Genomic DNA, 20,750 nt, shown 5'->3' on the forward strand with positions numbered 1-20,750 from the left:
GTGTACAAATAGAAGAATATATTTAATGCTTAAATGCTATTTGTTCAATAAATTCATAAGAGAAACAAAATTACATTAAGTAGAAATACCTTAACGACCTTTAGACACTGAGAGGGTGTCCCAGGAAAAGAGAGGGGCACCTGAGCTTGAAGGCTGGTGACAGATGTTTAAGGGGCCACTAACATACCAGATAGATTTTATCTTCCTAGACTCATCATCTTTGCACCTATTAATCATGAACACAGTTAGTTCTCCTGAATTCATCGTATGACAATGTCACAGTGGACAGAGAGACTCAAGAGAAGTGGGTTTTGACTGGGTGAGTCAAGAGGGATTATGGTCCTGAGTAGCCAGGGAGTGATTTAAGTACAGGATTCAGAGAAAGGAGGGACAGAGGAAGAGGTGCTAAAGAAACAACCCTCTGGCCGGGCGGGGTGGCTCACGCGTGTAATCCCAGCACTTTGGGAGGCTGAGGCGGGTGGATCATGAGGTCAGGAGATCAGACCATCCTGGCCAAAATGGGGAAACCCCGTCTCTACTGAAAAATACAAAAATTAGCTGGGCATGGTGGCACATGCCTGTAATCCCAGCTACTCGGGAGGCTGAGGCAGGGGAATCGCTTGAACCAGGGAGTCGGAGGTTGTGGTAAGCAGAGATCACGCCACTGCACTCCAGCCTGGCAACAGAGCGAGACTCCATCTCAAGAAAAAAAAAAAAAAGAAAGAGGAAAAAAAACACCTGCTGCGTCAGTCACAACTGCCATCCTGAGGCCAAGAAGAACTAAATGGTCTCAAAATTATTTCACAACTTGTTGCTACCACCTTTCCACAGTGGGGCTTGTCTAGCCAGAGAATCAAACATTAATTCACTTTAGGCTGGTCACGGTGGCTCATAACTGTAATCCCAGCACTTTGGAAGGCCAAGGCAGGAGGATCACTTGAGGCCAGGAGTTCAAGACCAACCTGGGCAACAAGCGAGAGCCCCATCTCTACAAACAAACAAACAAACAAAAGAGTAAGCACGTCATACACATCATAGAATTCTAAGAACTGAAGTAACCTTGTAACATTTAGTTCATGGTAAATACATAAAGGAAACTATTATTATTATCACCCAACAGTGTGTGTGTAAGTGAAAAATGTCTTTTTTACTGACAAATGGCTAAGTGAATGCAGTTTGTTTGAGGGATGAAATATTTAAATGAGAAGCCAACTCAACTCTTCCTCTTGATCTTGGAGTCATTCTCTCAAGTGTAACTCCCAGTGCAAAGCATCACATCAACTTATCAATCGACTGTGATGTCAACTACAGCCTCTGCAGCAGACCAGCCCTCCTCTGTGGGACTAAGAACTATCCTGTGGTCCTGCCAGGACTGCCTCACTGGGACAATGCACCGCATTAGGATCTATCCCTTATGATGGTTCAGGGTTTTCCAGTCTCTAAGGCACCTTATCATTATCTTACCTAAACTTCCTAATAATCATGTGAGGGAGGCTGGACATCTGCTTTCATCCCATGTTACAGATGAGAAAACGAAGGTCCACAGAGGTCAATGACTTGCCTAAGGTGACCTGGCACAGAAAGTTGTGTGGCAGAAGGGGAACCTCTGTTTCCTAACTTCTGGATAAGCGCCCTCCTAGGATAGGAGAAATGAATGACTTGCTACTCCAGCCACCACTTCCACTAATTAACCACTAATAAAAATGTAAAAATCAGTATGCCAGCAGTAGTCCCTGTTGCAAACATTAGGACCTTTCTCATATCACAGATTACTGAAAACCTTCCCTCTCTTTTTGTTGTAGTTGTTGTTGTTTGGTTTTTGGGTTTTGTTGTTGTTGTTGTTGTTGTTGTTTTTCTGAGATGGAGTTTCCCTCTTGTCACCCAGGCTGGAGTGCAATGGTGTGATCTCAGCTCACTGCAACCTCTGCCTCCCAGGTTCAAGCGATTCTCCTGCCTCAGTCTCCCGAGTAGCTGGGATTACAGGCGCCCACCACCACACCTGGCTAACTTTTTATTTTTAGTAGAGACGGGGTAGCACCATGTTGGCCAGGCTGGTCTTGAACTCCTAAGCTCAGGTGATCCACCCTCCTTAGCCTCCCAAAGTGCTGGGATTACAGGTGTGAGATGCCTTTCTTTTCTTTTCTTTTTTTTCTTTTTAGTCTTGCCCTGTCACCCAGGGTAGAGTGCGGTGGAATGATCATGGCTCACTGCAGCCTCAACATCCCAGGCTCGGGTGATCCTCCCACCTCAGCCTCCCAAGTAGCTGGTACCACAGGCATAACACCATGCCAAGCTAATATTTTATTTTTTTAATTTGTTTTTGCTCTTATGATGATGATTTTTTTTTTGAGACAGAGTCTCACTCTGTTGCCCAGGCTGGAGTGCAGTGGCACAATCTCGGCTCACTGCAACCTCCATCTCCCAAGTTCAAGCAATTCTTATACCTCAGCCTTCCCTCTAGCTGGGATTACAGGCGTGCAACACCATGCCTGGCTAATTTTTGTATTTTTAGTAGAGATGGGGTTTCACCACATTGACCAGGCTGGTCTCCGCCTGCCTTGGCCTCCCAAAGTGCTGGGATTACAGGTGTGAGCCACCATGCCCGGCCTACTCTTAATTTTTTTTTTAAGTGCTCAAGCTAATTTTTTAATTACTATTTGTAGAGATGAGGTCTCCCTATGTTGCCCAGGCTGGTCTAGAATTCCTGGGCTCAAGTAATCCTCCTGCCTCAGCTCCCAAAGTGCTGAAATTACAGACATGAGCCACCATGCCCAGTTCCACCACTTTTTAAGCAACAACTAACATTAATCCAAAGACCACCCTGAGGGGACTGGCCACATCCCCCTGGGACCCTCCACTGTTAAAGCCCATCTTCCCTGAGCCATCAGCACCAAGCATCAGACGAACTTCACTGCCCTGGCTCAGTGTTGCCTGTGTGTGAGCCTCAGCTCCCCATCCTCTCTGGGCCTCAGTGTCTTCCCTGTGCAGTGTGCCCCGCAGTGCCCACCCAATGGGGTTGTTGTGAGGATTTGCTGGAAGGGTGTGTGTGCAAGCACCTTGTCCAGGACCTGGCCTATATGTAAATATAATAAAAGTTCGTTGTTATTTCTGTTAATTGCATATTGTACTTGAATACTCCCTGGACAGATAATGAGAAAAATGAGGTTTGAGTCACCACCCCTGTCACTTGTAACCCTGTGCGAGTTGCTTAATCCCTCTAAATCTCAGTTCCTCCATCTGTAAAAATCTTTTCTTTTTTTTGAGACGGAGTCTCGCTCTGTCACCCAGGCTGGAGTGCAGTGGCGCGATCTCGGCTCACTACAACCTCCAACTCCCGGGTTCAAGCGATTCTCCAGCCTCAGCCTCCCAAGTAGCTGGCATTTCAGGCACCATGCCTGGCTAATTTTTGTGTTTTTAGTAGAGATGAGGTTTCACCATGTTCCCCATGTTGGACTAGGCTGTCTCGAACTCCTCAGGTGATCCGCCTGCCTCGTTCTCCCAAAGTGCTGGGATTACAGGTGTGAGCCACCGTGCCTGGCCGCAAAAATCTTATAATGCCTTCCTCACAGAGAATAATGAAGGTTAAATGATGAAACGCACAGAGCATTTTAATGCTGAGAAGGGCTTCATGAGGTTGTTGAAAAATGTCAGTGAGGCTCTGGGAGGGCTATAGCCGGAGTGTAGATTAGACTCTGGGTGTAGCCGCATGGCTCAGGAATTGAGTGGAAGAAGAGAGATGATGAGAGAAGGGGAGGGACAGAGAGAGAGGATCAGCCATTCCTTCGTGCCTGCTGAGTGCCTGCCCTGGTCCAGACCCTGTTCTTTGTGCTGGGGGTGCAGCAGTGAACTAAAGAGACAAAGCCCCTGTCCTCGTGGTGCTTATGCTCTAGTGAGTCTGGGGAACAGAGCAGGGGACTGTTGACACCAAATTTAAATGTGCGAATAGGAATGACTATGGAGAAGAGGCCACCAGGAAGAGGGACAGAGAGAAATGAGACTCCAGGCTTGATAGAATGACCTTAGGCTGGTGGAAGAGGCAGGTGCTGAAAACAGGCATGGAACCCCTTGCCCTAGGGCAGGGAGAAACCAAGAGAGTCCAAGCTGGGAAAAGAATCAGGTGAGGAGGTTGAGGTGTTGACGAAGGGAGTGTGCTTGGTGATGGGGAAGGTGGGCTCTGAGGAAGGTGTTCCAGGAAGGACTTCTTAGTGTAGGATGGAGCCTTATGGCAGACGCTGGGACCGGGCATCTTCTCCAGAAATGCCCATCTGCCACTCAGGCAGGCAGGCAGGCAGCTCCCTACCCCTTGAGTTCTGGTGTTTTTCCTACTCCTTTCTCCCCTCCCACAAGCTGCCCAATTCCCAGGGACCTGACTGGATGCAGAGTACATACACCTGGACCACTGCAGGCATGGCACAGGGAAGAGAGAATCCAGACCGAAATCACCTCCAACCCACACCTGCTGATTCTTCTGTGCTTTTGTAGCCTGACCCTTCGCTGCCCTCACTCCAACTCCTGTGTGAGGATGTTGAGCTCCTGGGAAAACCAAAGGGAGGGCAGGAGAGACAATACTGTGACCAAAGGCTGAGACTGTGTCATCACTTGGGAATGAAAGCATCAAATGCCACCCTAGGTGGGATTGTTGGCTTCAAGGTTTTTTTCTCCCTTTCCTTTCTCCTTTTTCTCTTTTCCTTTATCGAGGTCTGCTATTTACTCAGCAAATGTTCAAAGTCTGTGGTTCTCTGGGACACAATGTGCTAAATGATGCATGTAAGGGAGGAGATCAGTGTATCTCCACTTCCAAGAAGCTTGACTTTCCGGGGAAGAAAAGACAAGTGAAGCATAGACATTGCGACTTTTGGCTTCCTGTTTCTGTGAATTGCAAGGAATCCTGTCCACCTGGCCCTGGAGTCGCCTTCTGGGACCTCATCCTTGCCCCCTGCTGCAGGTGCCATCTCAATTAGTCCTGCTGTCCCTCCTCCCCCTTTCAGATTCCAGCACAATTCTGGAACAGCTCTCCCACCTGGCCGGGGTGAGACTGAGGCTCCACCCTCAAGCACTTGGGCATTGATCCTTTGCGAAGGATGGGGATAGCAAGACAGCGTCTGCAGGAGCCCCTAGAGGGCCATGGGGATGGCTGGAAAACAGGAAAGAACAGACTCACTTCAGCTTATGCCCAGAAACAAAGAAACCAAGGAGAAGCAAATTCCATAAGTGCTTTTATTTTATTGGAGATGAGCAGGGGAGGCACTGAAAAGTGGGGATAGTGCTGGAAACATGCTGACAGGGCCTGGATTGAGCCCACACAGCAAGGGGCGGGAGCAGGACTCTAACTCCCAATGTTGGGTTTCCCTCTATTGTGCTCTAGCCCCACTGCAACCTAGGGCTTGGAGGATTAGGGAAGCCAGCTGGGATGTTCCAAGAAGAGCCAGGAGGGCGGAGAACTCCGGGAGGAAATGGGTTATTGATACCTGGGTATAGATGAATATTCCCCCAGCTGCCTCCTGGATACCGATTAATATTCCCCCAGCTGCCTCCTGGATACCGATTAATATTTCCCCAGCTGCCTCCTGGATACCGATTATTATTCCCCCAGCTGTCTCCTGGATACCGATTAATATTTCCCCAGCTGCCTCCTGGATAGCGATTAATATTTCCCCAGCTGGTACCTGGGGGTTGATTATTGATACCCCAGATTCCCTCAGGGTGTGGCATGGGCCTCGTTCCCCAACCAGTCCCAGGGCCTCCACCTCCCCAGGACACACTGGGATTCAGGGTACCCCAAGGGTGATCAGGCAGAACCCTGTGGATGAGAGACCAGGGAGGGCGTTGGGAAAGGATTTTTCCCCCAGCTCCCAGTGAATTAGAACGGGGCAGTCGTCTGGACTCCGAGTCCTGGTGGAGGAGTGAAGCCTCGGGTGAGAGGCCTGTGGCATCGGGAGAAGACTCCCCAGGCAAAGGGCCACTGCCCGGAGCGAGGGCCACAGCACTGGAGAGGTAAGAGAGTTCTTCAGGCAGCGCTTCCCCCAGGCGGTCCTCAGCCGCAGCAGCCATCATCTGCCAAGGATCCTCAGGGGGCCAGGAATCCATGGCAGGCAGCCCCCACGATGGAGGCCACCTCTGCACTGCAGAACCTCCTGCAGGTGGGAAGCCATCTGATGGAGGCGCGCTGAGCTTCAGAGGAACCCTTGCCAAGTCATTAGACCTAGGGTCCAGAGCGGGCTGAGGATGTTCAGAGTTAGAGGGGCCAGTGGAGGAAGGTTGTCCGAGCTGAGGCAAGTTGGTCCCCAAGTTTTGGGAAACTTTCTCCTCCACAACACCGATGCTCCGGGCAAAGAGGCCTGAGGGAAAGGGAAGATAAAGCAACCAGTGGTCTCCCTTCCCCGAGTCCCCAGTTCCCTTTGCTTCCCCTGTGCCTATTCTTCCTTTTCCCTCAGGGACCTAAATGTGTACCCTCCTGCCTTTACCCCTTTCCTTAATTCCTGTTTCCTGGGGGACCGCCAGTCCCTCCTGCCCAAGGGCATCACGGCCTCCATACCTGGGAGATGAAGACAGACCAGGAGCAGGCCCAGAGGAGCGCAGCTCCCTGCCACGCGGCCCTGCATCCTGCTCAGCACCCGATCTCCCTCAGCCCCAAGACAGCCAGCCCTTTATCCTGGTAGTGGGGTGGGGGACAGCAGAAACAGGCTGGGCTAGTGGTTGTGGAGACAATAAACCTCCACATTCCACCCTCATTCCTAATGCGGTCTGTGGCAACAGGTGTCACTTGAATGAATGTCCCAGAGGAAGCTGGGTGTCTCCCGCCCTGGCTCCTTTCCTTGACCTCCCTGCCCCTTCTTGGCCCAGGTGTCCTGGCTCACAGCTCATCCCTGGTTGCCAGCCTCCCCAGCCCTGCTCCCCAGCCAGCCTCCTCCACCCTGGGGTCCCACTCTCTTAATTGCCTCTCTCAGCAACAGAAACACTTGTTTCTTTTTGGGAGCTGGATTGTTTCCTCCCAGCACCCCTTTCTCGTGCATCCTCATATCTCCTTCACCTTGGCCCCAACCTGAAGGAAGTTCTGGGGTGCAGAAGTGGCCCCATCTGAGGAGCTGCTCCTAGATGAGACCCTGGATCTAGCTAGGGAAATGGGCCTGGATGCCATCCTTATGAGATACTGACTAATTCCTGCGGCTGCAGTGACAAATTACCGTGAACCGAATAGCTTACAACAACATGGATTTATTACTTTACAGTTTTGGAGATCAGAAGTCCAAAACAGGTCTCAGTGGATTAAAATAAAGGTGTCAGCAGGGCTGTGATTCTTTCTGGGGGCCTCAGGGGAGAATCCCTTTCCCCGCTTTTTCACCTTCTAGAGGCATCCTGTGTTCTTTGGCTCATGGTCCCCTTCCTCCATCTCCAAAGCCAAAATCAGCCATTTCTTACACTGTATCACTCAGACTTCCTCTTCTGCCTCCCATGTCCACATTAAGGGACCTGGTGACTACACTGGACCCACCTGAATAATCCATGATAATCTCTGTAAAGTCAGCCGAATAGCAACCCTAATCCCATCTGGAATCTTAATTTCCCTCTGCCATGTAACCTAATTCCCACGTTCCAGGGATTAGGATGTGGACATCTTTGATGGTGTTGGGGTTGAAGACATCATTCTGCCTGCTACTGGTGGTCAGATGTGCCATAGAGTATAAGAAACCTTGGGAGAAAGTGGCTATTTCCAAGTAACAGTAGAGGAGGGCCTTTAAATGCTGTTGTCAAATGGCCAGGACTTGATCCTTGTTGAAGCTGGGCGATGAGAATGTAGAGATTCATTAACAGTTTGTTGGCTTTTAAATATGTTTGCAAATTTTATTATAAAAATGCAATGGCTTTGTTCTCTCCATGGCTTCCGGGAGGCCCCAGGAGTAGGCTTCCCTGGCTGCCCAAGGTCTAAACATGAGCTGTTGGCTGATTCTACTGCTGTGTCCTCCCCCACGCCCCTGCTGGCTTAACCACTGGAGGAGTGAAGAGCTCCTCTCCAGAACTGGCAGTGGATGGAGCCCAGAGGCCTTTTTGGATGACATGCATGAGTTTTACACAAGCTTTTAATTTGGAGCACAGCAGGAGACTCGAGGAAACACCACATCAGAGAGCCTTCTCTCCCTGCAATTCCCATTCATGAAGCATCTGAGGACCTCGATTCCTGCCATTGGCTGCAGATCAGGGGCCAGATGCTGGACCAAGGGTGATTCAATCCCTTTCTGGTCAATGTAATACATTTCTGCTGATTCCAGACTTGGAGTTTCAACAGTTCTAAATTCAGGACCAGACAGCACCACCCTGATAGGAGGGAATGGGTTAAGTGCTACAGTAGGGGTGAATTCCTTTGCAGCCAAGCAGAGGCTCTGAGAGGTGGCCTGGGGTGGGGGGTGGGGCTCCTACAGGGACAAGCACAATCCACTCTGCCCTCCTTGGGATGCGGGAACTTCGTCTGCCTCAGCCTCTCCCTGCCTGTCTCAGGACTTAAGTCGCATGGACCCCACCACACACTCCACTTTCTCTCTCTTCTCCAGTGGAGGCGACTCCTCTTTCCCACTGGGGCACTCTGCCTTCTCAGCCCTCACCTGAGAGCCATGTTGCTCACACTCTCACTCTGGACCCCAGCAGAGCAGGGAGTGTGAAGATGGAGAGACCACCGGCAGCTCTGTCCTGCCACAGGCTGGGCCTCTTGATCTAGGCCAGTGAGTCACCCTGCTTGGCTGCACTCCCTGCCCCGCTCCCATCCTCTCAGTCCTTTACTCTCTCCACCCCCAGCTCCAGGAACAACGCTCAGCTGGCCTCCTACTCAGCTGACAGGAATCTGGTTGGAGTTGTTGTGTCCCAGCCTTCCCAAGCTTCCAGGTGTCCCAGAAACCCAGGAAATCGAGACTCATGACTCCCAGAGAGGATGGCATCTAGAAGGTGAGGAATGCTAATGGTGGAAGAAGAGGAGTTTGGGTGGGGAGGGGAGGGAGAGGAAACACTGAGGGCCCTAAATAAGGGGAAGGGGGACCCCACGGTGAATGAGGAATGGGAAGAGAGTGGATTTCCTGGAGCAATGAGAGAGGAGGGAAATGGCGGAAGGATCTGGGAGGCCAGGCAATCTCTGCTTTCAGTTCAACAAATATTTATTGTCTTCCTCCTCTGTGGGAGGAGCTGGAAGGTAGAAGAGAAATACAGCCCGCTTTTGAAGGAAAATGAGGGACACAGAGACCTCTAGAGGCGTAGGAGGAGCACCACCCAGACTCTCAGAGGAGACCCAGGACTCCAAGAAGGCAAAAAGTCTGCACCTAGTCCCCACAGTTTACTGAGCCATCTGTCCAGGATCCAGGGACAGCAGGGAGCCTGCTCCAACCTCTGAGGGTGCCCCAGTGTCTCCCTCACCCAGGGAATCATCTGAGCACTGAGGGAAGTGGCCACAGGAAGGGGCTGAGATAAGGGCCTTGAGAGGCAATGGGTGTGTTGGGGATGGTGATCTAGGAGGGCGTGGTGAGCTCTGTAATGGAGGGTGGGGTGGAATTGGGAGCGAGAGCCCAGTGGCATATTGGGTGGGTTGACTAGATGTCGAAGAGAGGTCAGTGAAAAGTGGCCACTGTTTCCAGATGATGGTTTGACTTTGCTTTATTTGGTAAAGGGGAAGAGGAAGGTATAACTTCTTCAGGCGTCAGAGGTGCTCTGAGAGCATTTCAGGGGTTTCCCAGTTGAGAAGCTGATGGGGGTGTTACTCAATGGACCATTTCAACACAGTATAGGGAATTGTAAGGGGTGGTGATCTGGCTGAGGGGCACTGTGGTGGAATGGGAATTTAAACAGTAGGAGAGAATCAAGAGAGGAGCTTTGAATCTACCATTTTGAGAAGAGGAAGGAGGAAGGGGTGATAAGAGAGAGTCTGCAACCTTGGAGTAGTGGAGAAAGCAGAACCACTCTTTTGGGAAGGAGGGAAACTGAGCTAACCCTATGCCTGGGCACTGGACTTCTCCCATATGGGATATAGTGTATGTGCTTGTTTGTGCCCAAGGCATGCACACACACAACAGTTGACTTATGGACTGTCGAGTAACTCTCCTTGGGGTAGGAAAACTTCAGGGTCAGCTAGCTGGGGCCCCAGAGGCTTCACTTGGGCTAGGATATCCCGGATGGAGCGGCAGGGGATCTTTCCAGCACTGCTGGAGCCACAGGGCTTGGCACCAGCGGAGGGATCAGGATGGGGAGAGCCATCGGGGCCCCCAGTCAGTGTCAAGGAGGAGACAGACATGCAAGGGTGACCAGAAGAGCTGGACTTGCTGCCACAAGGCTGAAGGATGATTTTGCCACTGGATTGGGAACTGGAGCTGCTGCTGAAGGAGCCGGTGCCTGGTGGGGAGCAGGGGCTCTGGGAAGCACTGCCGCAGGGATGGTAGGGTAAACCGGAGCTGCTGGAAATGCTAGAACTGCTGGGGACTCGAGAACTGGAGGGAGAGCAGGGTCCCTTGGAGCCCGTGGAGCCGCCTCCACAGAGCTGGACCCCACCAGTCCCCACTGGCTGGAACGCAATGGCCGAGGAAGCTGCCGACTGGCTGGGGATGATGGGGTTGCTGGAGAAGTATTTGCCCTCAGAGATGGGGGGCCCAGCTGCAAAGGAAGGGACCCCTGGAGAGCCTTTCACAGGGTTCTCTTTGGTGAAGTAGCCCACAGGGTAGATTTTACCCTTACTGTAGGTCATGCCTGGAACCAGATAACTGTCAGAGGAGCCACCCACCACCTCGTAGCCACCATAGGATTTGTCTACAGAGGTGATTGGGGGACAGGGCTTGCCTGGAAGGCCACCATTGCTACAGGGGGGACCTTGAACCACTCCAGGGGCACCAGAACCATGCTGGTCCACCACCACCACCACAGGCCTCTGACCCCCTGACACAGAGTGGGAGCTGGGGATGTAGGGGCCGGAGTGCGAGACGATGGGCCCTCCACTGCAGGGAGAGTCGGGGATGTCCGAACTACAGGGACGCTGGTTGGAGCTGACGCTTTGGCCACTGCTGGATACCCCAAAGGTCTGGGAAGAGGAAGAGCTTTGTCCAGGCTGGGAAGGGTTTAGTATTCCGCGGTAAGAGTTGTCATTGGTTGGCAGAGCAGAGCCATTCCCTACTTGGAAGCTGCTGCTGCTGAACTGAAAGCTGCTGCTGCTGCTCGAATGAGAGCTGCTGCTTCCCGAGTGAGAGCCGCTGCTTCCTGAGTGAGAGCTGCTGCTCCCCAGCTGGGAGGAACCGGATGCACCTTGTAGACTAGAGCCAGATCCGGAGGAGTAGCTGACCTGGGAATACCCCGTTCCTGGCTTAAAAGATCCTGCAGAACCACCCTGGGCAATGCTGGATCCGCTGGAGCTACCACTGGAGCCACCACCAGAGCTTCTGGCACTGGAAATGGAGCTGCCAGAACTGCTGGAGCCACTGTAGCTACTGAAGCCGCTGGAGTCACCCTTCCCAGTGAGGCAGGGGTCGTTAGGGGAGGTGATACGCGTGGGGTCCTTACAGGGGTCTGAGAAGGTGCCAATGCTCTTAGCCAAGGTCCCTGTGGAGGAAAGCAGTGGTTAGTAAGGGCCAAGGAGGCTTGGCTTCCTCCCTCACCTTTCTGCCTTATCTCAGTCATCGGCCTCTCAGGTTTCTCCCAAGCAGAGCGCAGGGAGAGTTTAGGGATGGAGAAAGGAGGAAGAACTGGCTATTGTCTCTAAAGGATATTGAGGTGGCCGAATAAAGGCATTTCTTTGTTTGGGAAGGGTGGGCAAACACCAACCAGAAAAACAGAAAATTAGGTGCCAAAGTGAGTGGCCTCAAAGGAATACATTGAATATAAGAGGGGGCTGGGCACAGTGGCTCACACCGGTAATCCCAGCACTTTGGGAGGCCGAGGTGGGAGGATTGCATGCGCCCCAGAGTTCAAGACCAGCCTGGGCAACATAGACCCCGTCTGTATTTTGTTTTTTAATTAAAAATTTTTTTAAAAAGAAGAGGGAATGGAGAAGGGGCAGGAACAAGTAGGTCTAAAAGAAAGGACCCTGAAGAGACAGAGAATTGGGGAAACTGAGGCTCTGAGAGTCCAGGCGTAAATTCTTAGGGGAAAAATCCTGGGCCAGACAGTGGGACCAAAGGGAAGAAGACAAAAGGCAAAACAATGGAGGGCTGAGAAGTGGAGACACATATAGAAGGAGACACTGGAAAAAGACAAAGCTGGGGGCAGAGGGGCTGAAATAAAGGAAAGTGCACTCGAGGACTAAGATTTGGTCACCAGCTTCTTCGTGAGAGCCCAGGCTGGGGTCAGGAATGGAAACCCTATTTCCTATCTCAGCACTGGCCATGCCAGTAAAGCTGGGTGGGGGCCAGGATGTGGGGTCACTACCTGTTGCTTCAGAACCTGCTGGTACCAGTGTGTCAGGACGCCGCACCCTGAGCCAGCCCTGCTCTCGCTGGCCCAGCCCAGGGAACCAGGACGAAACCCCACGAACCTCCGAGGCTCCTGGCCACAGTCAGCTTCCCTCTCTGAGCACACCTGCCTCCGTCCAGCCCCTCATCTGACTTCTGCTGCCTTGACTTCCCTCAGGGATGTGGAGCCACATCTTTCCTTATCTTTCCTTTCCTTTGCTCAAAACCCCAGGCCCAACTTACCCCATGGTTCCTCCATGACTCTTTCACCTGTGTTCCTTCTGCCTCCCCTAGCCCCTCCAGGTCCCACGTGTCACAAACAGAGCCACATACTAGCAAGTTACTGAACCTCTCTGAGCTTTAGTTTATACATTCAGAGGGGCCAAATTTTCCCTGCCTTCCCACAGCATTACTATGAAGAAAACTAAATGAGATCATCCACCTGGAAGTTTTTTCTTATTCTTTTTTTTTTTTTTTTTTTTTTTTTTGTGAGATGGAGTTTCTTGTTGCCCAGGCTAAAGTGCAATAACACGGTCTCAGCTCACTGTAACCTCTGCCTCCTTGGTGCAAGCGATTCTCCTGCCTCAGCCTCCCAAGTAGCTGGGACCACAGGTGCCCGCCACCACACCCAGCTAATTTTTTGTATTTTTAGTAGAGAGGGGGTTTCACCATCTTGGCCAGGCTGGTCTTGAACTCCTGACCTCAGGTGATTCACCTGCCTTGGCCTCCTGAAGTGTTGGGATTACAGGCGCAAGCTATCATGTGCGGCCGGATGTTTTAGAAAGTGTAAAGCATTATATATTATGAATTATTACTGTCACTCATCCTGATCCCTCCACCAACAACCAGACTGCCTTCCTCTGTGATGTCCCTGTTCTCTCCTCAGAAAGAAATTCTCTGCATGCACCTCCACGCCAAACCCCAGCTGTGCCAATTCCCTTCAGTCCTCTGCACGAATCCACCATGCATTGCCTCTCTCTTTCACTATTCCCTCAGACACCAACCACCCACTAGACCATGGGAAGGTCGCAGAAATTCCTCAAGGGCTATAAGTACCCAGTGGTCAACAACACAGGTCCAGCAGTTGCCTGGCCTGGGGTTGAAATCTTGGCTTTGCTGCCTTCTAATGCATGATCTTGAGCTAGTTTCCTAACCTCTCCAAGCCTCAGTGTCCTCATCTGTAGAGTGGAAATAGCAAATCTCCTTTCATACCGTTCTTGTAATGATCAAAAGTGCTAATATAGGCCGGGTGTAGTGGCTCATGCCTGTAATCCCAGCACCTTGGGAGGCCGAGGCGAGCGGATCACTTGAGTCAGGAGTTCAAGACCAGCTTGACCAACATGGTGAAACCCTATTTCTACTAAAAATACAAAAAAAAAAAGAAAATTAGCCAGGTGTGGTGATGGGCACCTGTAGTCCCAGCTACTCTAGAGGCTGAGGCATGAGAGTCGCTTGAACCTGAGAGGTGGAAGTTGCAGTGAGCCGAGATTACGCCACTGCACTCCAGCCTTGGAGACAGAGTGGGACTCCATCTCACAAAAAAAAAAAAAATAAAAGTTCTAATATATAATCCAAATGTGCTTAAAACAGAGTCTAGCATATAAAAAGGCTCTAAAAATGATATTATTACTATTAAATGTCCAATCATTATCTTGTAGTGCTCCCATAATAAAAATCACCACCACCATTTATATAAACCTCTAGAATTTCCAAAGTACATATCACATACATTATTTAATTTGAGACACACAGACTAAGGTAGGTGTCATTAACCCCACTTCAGAGTTTCAGAAACTGGGGCTCAGGAAGTTTAAGAAACTTACCTGAGGCGACCATACAGTGAGGAGCAACCCCCAGACTCAAAAGGCAGATTCCAGAGCCCCTGCCCGTCCCCTTCGCTGGGTCCTCTCCCGGACTCTCCCTCACGCCTCCCTCCTGTTCCCAGGGCCCCCAGCCTCCTACCTGGCAGGAGGAGACCAGCCAGCAGCAGTGCCATCATCCCGTGCCCGCCCACACGCCCCATCCAGGGTGCCCGAGATGAGCCCATCTCGGACTGCACGGCCTCCTGACTGATGGCAGCTCGAGGACACCCGGGTCCTTTATGCCAGAGCTGGACATTCCCTGGGCAGGAGTCACTGTGGGGAGAGGAGGAGAGGTGGAGGGGGTGGGTGCCCCGGGGGAAGTTGGTGTGGCCGGGAGGAGCGTGGTAATCAGCCCGGTGCATCTGCCTACTCAGCAGTAGCAGTGGCTGCAGTGTGGGGTACCCATGGCCACGGGGCTCTAACGATCCTGCCACCTGACAGGCCTGGCCCCGGCTCCTCATTGCCTAACCCGGAACCAGGCGCTCTGCCCCACGGCCACCCACTCTGGGGCGGCCACTCTTGCCACGGGACCCAGCTGCCTGGCTCCTTAACTCTCCTGCCTACCGTGGCTTGGCCTGTCTCTCCATCTGCCCTCCACTCGCAGTCGTGGGTGTTTCAGCTTTTTCTTCCACACTTGGGTGCCTGCTCCAGCCCCACCCGCCGAACCCCAATGAGGTCCCATTCACAGCCCCTGATCTGCTCCTTCCTTAGGACCCCATCACTCCACCTCCACTTTCCTCCTTCAAATATGAGTTCTGCCCCCATCCCCCAGGCTCCCCCTCCCACCACTCCCCAAGTACCAGGCCAGCCACATACCTATTACGTGTTCCATCACCTGGGGAACCTTCTCCTTCTCAGAAATGGGGCACCACATTCCCAAAACCAACTCCCTGACCTGTCGCTTCTGGGGGCCTCTGGGGACGGCATGGTGGCGGGGGTTGGGGGGGGTGCTGGGAGCCAGGGCTCAGCCAGGGGAGGGGCCTGGGCTGATGACCTCTGTCAAAGCTGGGCCTTGGTTACTCACAGGCCACTCACAGCCCCTCCCCATGGCTGGTAACCCAGACCTCAAGGGTGAGCAAGAGGCTAAGAAGGCTAATTGGGAAGGTGGTGGCCCCGTAGCCCATCTGCTGGCCCTGGGCTGGATGAGCGAGCAGGAAGCAGCAGCCAGCTCTGGGCAGGTCAAGGAGGGCCAGGCAGGCTCCCAGGTCCTCAAAGGATGAAAGGAGGCCAGGAGAACCGGAGCCCTGCCATCTGCTGAGAGGGTGGTGGCTTCTCCTCCATTGCGTTCGCCTCCCTCCTGCTCTGGCCCCTGCCCCACCCCAGCCAATTAATTGCTCACTAGTATTGCGGGAGTATCAGTATCGGAGGGAGGTGCCTGGGAGTCCAGCAAGCTGCTCTCTCCTCCCCCAGGCCTCAGACACCCCTACTCCCCTCACCCAAACTCACTTCCAAAACCTCGTCTCCTCACAAAGGCAGCTCTGTCCCTGGGCCCCTTGGGCTGGTCTCTCCCATTCCCTCTACCTCCTGACCGCCCTTTAAGTTCAGACCAGCAAGAGGATGGAAATGTTTCCTGTCTGTGCTGTCCGATACGGTAGCCACTGGCCACATGGGGCAAGTATAACCACCAAAGATTTGGAGCTTTAATTTTAATTAATTGTAATGATGTGGTTGGCCACGTGCAGCTAGTGGCTACCATCTAGTCTTGCTCTTGACTGGCTGGTGACACTCAGAATGGGAGTGGGAGGAAAGAGGGGCTGAGGGAGCTGTGGAGAGAGGAAGGGATAGGACAGGGTCCCCTGAAGGGGGCTAATGCCTTGGGAAAAACAAACAAACAAAAAACACTGGCTTCAGAATGAAGATGACGTGGGTTCAAGTCCCAGCTAACCTCTTGGCTTTGGGCGGCTCTTCAAACCTTTCTGAACTTCCATCTCCTCATCTGTGAAATGGGGGTATTTTAAATAACACTTATTTTGCAAGGTTTTTGTGAACATCAAATGGGAAATTATCAAAAAGGTTAAATGGGACAAGGGGTGCAGTCCCCCAGTAGGAAGCCCAGCAAATGGAGCCCTGCAGGTGCTCCTGTCTTCATCCTTCCACTGGGGGAGACAAATAGGCCAGCTTCACCCCCACAGCCCCAGGCTCCCTTTCCTGAGTCTCCAGCCCAGCCAATGCTAGCAGAGTGTCTTCTGCTCCCTTCCTGCCTTGTATAGAGGTGCAGGCACAAATGTGAGACAGAGATACCATTTAAAGTGATGCTGCTCCGCTGGGCACGGTGGCTCATGCTTGTAATCCCAGCACTATGGGAGGCCGATGCGGGCGGATCACTTGAGGCCAGGAGTTCGAGATCAGCCTGGCCAACATGGCGAAACCCCATCTCTACCAAAAATACAAAAAAAATTAGCCAGGCGTGGTGGTGGGCGCCTGTAATCCCTGCTACTCGGGAGGCTGAGGCAGGAGAATCACTTGAATCCTGGAGGCAGAGGTTGCAGTGAGCCAAGATTGCACCATTGCACTCCAGCCTGGGTGACAAAAGGGAAACTCCATCTCAAAAAATAAAGTGATGCTGCTCTTTCCGAACATCATTTCCTCCTGCGGGCCTCCCTAGACTCTCAGGCTTGGCTCCCTGGAGGACCTGCGCAAGGAGGGAGGGGGCACTGGGGTAGCGAGGGGAGTGGCAGAGGGCAGGGAGGAGTAGACTAGAAGGTGCTGGGCAGTCCCCCAGGGTGTGAGGGGAGAAGGCAGCGGAACAGCGGAGTCTGTGGCTTCTTATTTTCCAACACAAACTTCCCCTGACCAGCCAGAGGTAGCAAAGTTTGTCTTGTTTTCTTTCTCACATTCCTCCTGGCTGCTGTCAGAACTTGGCCAAGACAGGCAGGCTGGAGGAGGCACAGTCTCTCCTGGCCTCCTGCCAGGTCTCCAGTCGCCCACGTGGACTGGTGTTGCAGCCACGTCCCTCCTCCTGGCTACTCTCTCCTGTCCACTCCTGTCCACCCCATCCTGCCACCCTGGGCTGCCCAGTTCCTCTACTGTCCTGCCCACCTGTGGGCCCTTGAGCTCTAATCCGCCGTGCTTTTGGTTTTTTACTGAAACCCTGCCTTCTGTGCTAGATTTTACTCTGGTGCTCACCATTAATCTTTCTCTCAGTGCAGGTGGTGAAGACCTAAAGCTAATGGGGCTTAGGAGGGAAGAAAAGGGCATCAGCTGAGTGCCCACACAGGCCAGGGTCACCTTCAGTGAAGCTGCCAGTTTGGTGACGTCCACAGTAGTGCAGGCAGCTCTGCTGTGTTCTACAGCAACAGATTCTGCCCCTGCCCCTGCCAGTGCCCGTGCATTGGACCGGGTGAGAAAGTGTGGGTGGCGTAGACACTCTACACCCGAGAAAATCAAGCTCAAAGCACATGCCTTCCATAGGCAAAAGGTGGGGCTCCCAGCCATGTATTATGAAGCAGGCAGGTCACTGTCCCCTCCAGTCCCCTCCACCCCTCCAGCAGCCCTGTGCTGCTGTGTTTTCTGTGCCAGCCTTGGCCCCCAGTGCACGCTCCTCTGCTGTGTTTTGGAAGTTGCACTGAGAAAGAAGAGAAATTGTTCCTTGCCCTGAGGAGCTGCCATCCAGCTGGGGACACACAGCGTAAGAGAGCAGCCTAGAGTGGAGAAGCGGGTAGGCACTTGGCTTCAGGGAGGTGGCAGGACTTTCCCCGGGCCTTGAGGAATGATGAGAGAAGCACAGAGCAGGCAGCCAGACGTGGGGCCTTGTGGTACTTCAGGTGTATTTAGAACCAGCAGATGGCATGGGTTGGTGTGGGACATGCATGTGGAGGACAGTGGTGTGGGAGAAGGGACAGGCTGCTTGGATCAGGATTGTAGATGACCTACAACACCAGGTTAAAAGAATTTGGATTCTATAGGAATTGCAGTAAATGTGAGAGGGGGCAGGGAACCAAACGGCTTTGAATGATCACAAAGGGGGCTGAAGCATGGCGTGCTGTAGTCCCAGCTACCCAGGAGGTGGAGGTGGGAGGAATCCGAGGCCAGCTGGGGCAACTTGAGGGACTCCATAAAGAGGAGGCTTGGGGCACGAGATCCACCATGTACTGACTGCCTGCTGCAGGCGGACACGGTGCCTGGGTATTTAACATGAGTTGTCTTGTTCAATCTTCACAACAGCCCTACAGGGTAAGTGCTTTTCCCCCGTTTCACAGATGAGAAAACTAAGTTGAAATTATTTGTCCAAACCAGCTGCTAACAAGCAAAAATGTTTGAAAAAGATTCAAACCCAGGCCTGTTGGACTTCCAGGCCCACATAGATCCTATTACTCTGCAGCTGACACCATGCTATAAATGAATGGCAGAGGTTCATGGACAGGCTTAAGAGGCTCCCTAAACCCTCTAAGGATGTGTGCAAAATTCCTTATGTATATGAATATTTCTAGAGAGAAGATTTCTGCTGTCAAAGCTGGCCAGGTATGGTGGCTCATGCCTGTAATCCCAGCACTCTGGGAGGCCAAGGCAGGTGGATCACTTGAGCTCAGGAGTTTGAGACCAGCCTGGCCAACATGGCAAAACCATCTTTACTAAAAATACAAAAATTAGCCGGGTGCGGGGGCAGGCACCTATAATCCCAGCTACTCAGGAGGCTGAGGCAGGAGAATCATTTGAACCAGCGAGGCGGAGGCTGCAGTGAGCCGATTTCGTGCCACTGCACTCCAGCCTGGGTGACAGAGTGAGACTCCGTCTCAAAAAAAAAAAAGTGAAGAATTCCTAAGTGAAGGTTACTGGCTCATGAGGTCCCTCCTCCACAGCTTTCCTCCTCTGGGGGCCTGAGAGTCAGGACAGAAGTTCTAGAACAAGTGATTCACATAAGGGTCCTTGGTAGACCAGGGCTTAGGCTTGGAAGAAGGAAAATGGAGTGAGCACGAGGAAGAGAAAAAGCCTGGAAAAGCAGCTTATTTTGTGCTGGGGAGAGAAGGAAAGGGGCCACCCAGAGCTGCTCTGGGGCTCCAGGGCCTGTGGGCTCCTCCCCTCCTTTGTTCTTCTCTGCTTGGCTCCAGCGAGAGGCTGTTTCCTCTCCTCCTCTCTCTTTCTCCATGACACCCACGCTTCCCTGTGGACTCACCTCTGCAGCCACAACAACACCCTCCTCTCCTTGGCGTGGAAGCCAGCGCTCCTGGCCCACTCCCAGTAGGGGATGTCCTCTGAGTTGTTTTTCCTGTGCGGGGAGGGGTGGACTGAGTCATCCACACTCTTCACCTGGTTCCTCTGGTGACCAAGAACATAGAAGGAGAGGGCACATCCCCAATCAGGCTTTCCGAACATCTCTGCCGGGACTGACCCTCCTCAGCCCAGGTGCTCCCATGGGACTGGCTACACTTCTTGACTGAGTTTTAATCTCTCCTTCTCTGCCTTCCTGTTGGGAATGCCCCCTCACTTCTGCGGCTTCTTTCCTGTAGTAGACGATCAAGAGTGGAATCTACAGTCCATGGGCCCTGACTTCTTGCCTTCCTCTCAAATAGACTCTGCAGCCAGCCATCTATGCAGCGCCCCAGTGGCTTTGAAATGCAACAGAAACCATCACCCCTGGACCATGGGCTCCATGCCAGTGGGCAAAGCACAGGTGCGTTCACTGAGTTCCCAGCACATAGCTGTGGCAGGCACTTGGTGATATTTTGAAATAAAAGAATGGAAGAATGTGTCCAGGCTGTGCTTCCCCTTTCTACCTTACTCAGGGACATGGTGCCCTCCTCTCTGGTTTCCTGCCCTGTGCCCCCCCCCCGCCCCCTGCAAGCACAGCTCTTATGTGCAAAGCCCCTGTAGGTGCTGGAGGGATTCACTGATGGCCTTGGCGGAGGTGGCAGTGGGCACGTGCACTTGGCTCTGACACAGCCACTCATGCAACACCCTGTGCAATCTCGGCCTGGGCCTGTTTGTCCTGCCCTCATTCCTCACGGGTGACTGTCTCCCCTGAGCCACTCTTCTTTCTATTGGATTAGCTCCTTTTATTTCCCCCTAGGGATGCAACACATTTTTATGAACAAACAGTAGTGTTCACATGGCTGTGATGAGGACGTACTGGGGTTTCCCCTGGACATAGCATTCATCTGATGCCAGGGGTGGGCAGGACCGTGCTGTATACTTTAAAAAAACCCTAGGGGGTTCTGTTAGGTGCCCCCACTGCAGCATAACGAGTTGCCCCTAGCTGAGAAGCCCTGTCCTGGGGCCTGTCCACACCATCCTCTTCCTGAGATTATTCCTGGTGTGGGCGGTGCTCGGCTCTACCTTTCCTTCCTTCTTCCCTGCTTGGCTCCTGGTCCATGGCTCTCTCCTCTATGGAATGGCCTCCTGGAGCTTGGCTGGGTCAGCCCCCACTTTCCACTCTTCCCATGCCTGTCCTCACCCTCCCAGCAGCCCTGCCAGCCTCCGACGGGCCCAGGGCACTGCAGCCGGCACTTGGGAGTGAAGACTGGGGCCAGAGCCAGGCGCACCT

At 52.7% G+C, this 20,750-nt stretch overlaps 2 protein-coding genes across 3 annotated transcripts; both read right to left on the reverse strand.

Moving 5' to 3' along the window:
* Nucleotides 1-5,203: 5,203 nt before the first annotated feature.
* On the reverse strand, nucleotides 5,204-6,622 carry C5H6orf15 (chromosome 5 C6orf15 homolog). 2 transcript variants are annotated; one of them, XM_063605070.1, is made up of 3 exons: nucleotides 6,536-6,622; nucleotides 5,631-6,338; nucleotides 5,204-5,564 (listed from the first exon to the last, which is right to left on the reverse strand). In XM_063605070.1, exons 1-3 carry the CDS (start codon nucleotides 6,600-6,602, stop codon nucleotides 5,362-5,364), a joined length of 978 nt encoding a protein of 325 aa, XP_063461140.1. In that variant the 5' UTR covers nucleotides 6,603-6,622; the 3' UTR covers nucleotides 5,204-5,361. The 2 variants fall into 2 exon arrangements, with proteins under 2 accessions (XP_063461140.1, XP_063461139.1); XM_063605069.1 differs by having other exon boundaries at nucleotides 5,362-6,338; nucleotides 6,536-6,602.
* Nucleotides 6,623-9,119: 2,497 nt separating this feature from the next.
* On the reverse strand, nucleotides 9,120-15,004 carry CDSN (corneodesmosin). Its single transcript, XM_003807332.7, has 2 exons — nucleotides 14,370-15,004; nucleotides 9,120-11,559 (listed from the first exon to the last, which is right to left on the reverse strand). The coding sequence occupies exons 1-2, from the start codon at nucleotides 14,728-14,730 to the stop codon at nucleotides 10,055-10,057; spliced, it is 1,866 nt and encodes a 621-aa protein (XP_003807380.3). The 5' UTR covers nucleotides 14,731-15,004; the 3' UTR covers nucleotides 9,120-10,054.
* Nucleotides 15,005-20,750: the final 5,746 nt, after the last annotated feature.

This window comes from Pan paniscus, chromosome 5 (genome assembly GCF_029289425.2).
Source record: "Pan paniscus chromosome 5, NHGRI_mPanPan1-v2.0_pri, whole genome shotgun sequence".
NCBI classification, from domain to species: domain Eukaryota; kingdom Metazoa; phylum Chordata; class Mammalia; order Primates; family Hominidae; genus Pan; species Pan paniscus.

Coding starts and splice junctions, on each gene's coding strand:
- C5H6orf15 (XM_063605069.1), bottom strand. CDS start 6,602: ATGCAGGGCCGCGTGGCAGGGAGCTGCGCTCCTCTGGGCCTGCTCCTG. Junction 6,339..6,535: donor GGTCTGTCTTCATCTCCCAG/GTATGGAGGCCG, acceptor CCTTTCCCTCAG/GCCTCTTTGCCCGGAGCATC.
- CDSN (XM_003807332.7), bottom strand. CDS start 14,730: ATGAGGAGCCGGGGCCAGGCCTGTCAGGTGGCAGGATCGTTAGAGCCC. Junction 11,560..14,369: donor GGCTGGTCTCCTCCTGCCAG/GTAGGAGGCTGG, acceptor TTTCCTCCACAG/GGACCTTGGCTAAGAGCATT.